Source organism: Penaeus vannamei, chromosome 26, assembly GCF_042767895.1.
Source record: "Penaeus vannamei isolate JL-2024 chromosome 26, ASM4276789v1, whole genome shotgun sequence".
NCBI classification, from domain to species: Eukaryota; Metazoa; Arthropoda; class Malacostraca; order Decapoda; family Penaeidae; genus Penaeus; species Penaeus vannamei.
Window position 1 is genome coordinate 35,133,191 of NC_091574.1, and position 2,500 is coordinate 35,135,690.

At 34.2% G+C, this 2,500-nt stretch overlaps 1 protein-coding gene across 1 annotated transcript; it reads right to left on the reverse strand.

The window, feature by feature from the left end:
- Positions 1-33: 33 nt before the first annotated feature.
- LOC138866734 (ctenidin-3-like) lies at positions 34-706 on the reverse strand. The gene is made up of 2 exons (XM_070140396.1): positions 633-706; positions 34-463 (listed from the first exon to the last, which is right to left on the reverse strand). The coding sequence occupies exons 1-2, from the start codon at positions 651-653 to the stop codon at positions 65-67; spliced, it is 420 nt and encodes a 139-aa protein (XP_069996497.1). The 5' UTR covers positions 654-706; the 3' UTR covers positions 34-64.
- Between the last annotated feature and the right edge of the window lie 1,794 nt (positions 707-2,500).

Consider the following 2,500-nt stretch of genomic DNA (forward strand, 5'->3'; position numbering starts at 1 on the left):
TTCATTCAAGGCAACCGGAAAAAAACGATTAACTTATTCATCTTTATTCTTTTTATTGACCGAATTAGTGTGGTGCAGCGTATTCGTTAACAGGAGGGCTGACATGGGAGACTTCAGCATCGAAGCCTCCACCAACACCGGCGTCGAAGCCTCCACTAACGCCAGCATCGAAGCCTCCAACACCACCAGCACTTGGTGCGCTGTATTCCCCACCAATGACACCGCCGTCAGGGCCACCAGAGACACCTCCACCTACACCGCCAATGGCACTTTCAGGAAGCACACCGCTGCCGACCAGGACGCCAGGAAGGACACTCCCGCCGCCAACGCCGCTGCCGCCGTGGCCTCCTGCACCACCGTGGCCTCCTGCGCCGCCGAGATCGACTCCCAGTCCGCCGTCGCCTCCGGCACCGTATCCTTGCGGAGCGGCGGACACCACGCAGACCAGGGCCAACACGATGCTCTGTTATTTATGTTAAGAAAGGATAGTATAATTTCCAAAACTTTCAAAAACTGTGTATACTGATAAATAATGAAAAAAGAGGGAGCTAACTATGTAAATGGCAAGATATAGAATATCATGTAGTATACGATTCAATTGGGAAAACAGTTATCACATAATATTTTCTCACCAAAATCTTCACTGGGTTCATGATTATCGAATTCTTGTAATCAGCTGATGGATGACTAAGCGCCTCGGGAGAGCGGGGTGCCACTGCCTGGCTCCGTTTCAGTATTTATACTCCAGTGCCACCTCGTGCAAGGACTAAAAGGATGCCAGATGTTATTGTTGCTATGAAGGATAACACTTTAGAATAAAGATTGTGTCGGGATATATGTTAAAGGAAAACACCAACTATGAATATGAACCGATGTTATATGTACATGTATATTTGTGTTTACTTTTGACCTAGTATATATACAAATGGATTTATATATGCAAATCTATGTAAATATATATACATATATATAATATATATATATATATATATATATATATATATATATATAATGTATATACATATATATAATATATCATATATATATATATATATATATATATATATATATATATATATACATATATATACATATATATATATATAATATATATATATATGTATATATATATATATATATACATATATATATATTATATATATATATACATATATATATGTATATATATGTATATATATATATATATATATATATATATATATATGTGTGTAGATATACATACACACATATCCTTATATGTATATACATACGTATAAACATCTGTATATTTATGTATGCATATACATATATACATTTGTATACATAATATATATGTACATATATATGATTCATTTATATATGTATAAATATATACACACCGAAACTATTAATTAGCTACTGAATTCATATTCAAGCTTCTTACCAATTTCGTTCATTTTGGCTTAAATGAAACCTAACAGGTTTATGCCGGGTTAATGAGGTAATATTCAAATGATAGATTGGAACATCTTTAGACTAAATCACAACTTAACAGAGGAATACTTTACATTAACAAGAGAAGCTAAACGCAGAATCAAGAAAACAATTTAATCTTTGACAATATAAAAAAGTTATTATCATAATGGAAACCAGGTACTATTACAGAAGCCAAGATGATTAGTCATGAGGAATCCACTGGTTTGCGAGTGACAGAATTAGCAGGCAGACAGGAACCAGTTCGTCTTACTATTAAAGACCAATGGTATGCACTGAGACATATCTACATAATTTATTTATTGATCAGTTACGTATATGCAGATATAGATATAGATAGTTAGATAAGTAGACAGATAGGCAGATATTCAAATGTTTGCAGATATAGATATAGATATAGATAGACAACTAGACAAATAGGCAGATATTCAAATGTTTACATGTATATATACTGCGTACCTTGAAATCATTCTTATATCCCTGTATCTCCTTTTTGGTTGTTGAATCAAAAGCCAGCCAATAGGAAATGTGCAATTGTCACTCATGTATATGCAAAAAGATATAGAGATAGAATAATAGACGGATACAGAGCGAGAGAGAGAGAGAGATAGAAAGATGTAGATAATCAGACTAGAAGATATATAAATGTTTTACGAATACATGTTGCATATTTGCAAAATAATTCTTAACGCTTCTTCTTTCTTGTCCATATTACAGTTTATCCCAAAGGTCTATTTCTGACTGGTGCATCTAAGGTCATCTAGACAACAGGGCTTCTTCAAGGTTAATTACAAATGATACTGTTTACTTCCTGTATTCCCTTCGAGCACGACATACATGCGCACATATTCACACACGAAGGCGCGTACACAAACTCACGTATGGATGTTTGCGTGTGTGTAATTATGTTACCTAGGAAACCCTTTATCATTAATGCTTTCTTACATGAAATAAGTATTTTACTTGTGTGTTAAATATATATGTATATGTGTGTGTGTCTTTTATACATCTTTTTTTTTAAATTGGT

Excerpts from the sequence above, each read along its gene's own strand:
- LOC138866734 (XM_070140396.1), bottom strand. The coding sequence starts at position 653 with ATGAACCCAGTGAAGATTTTG. Across the intron at positions 464-632 it reads TGAACCCAGTGAAGATTTTG|AGCATCGTGTTGGCCCTGGT; the intron begins GTGAGAAAATAT and ends CATAAATAACAG.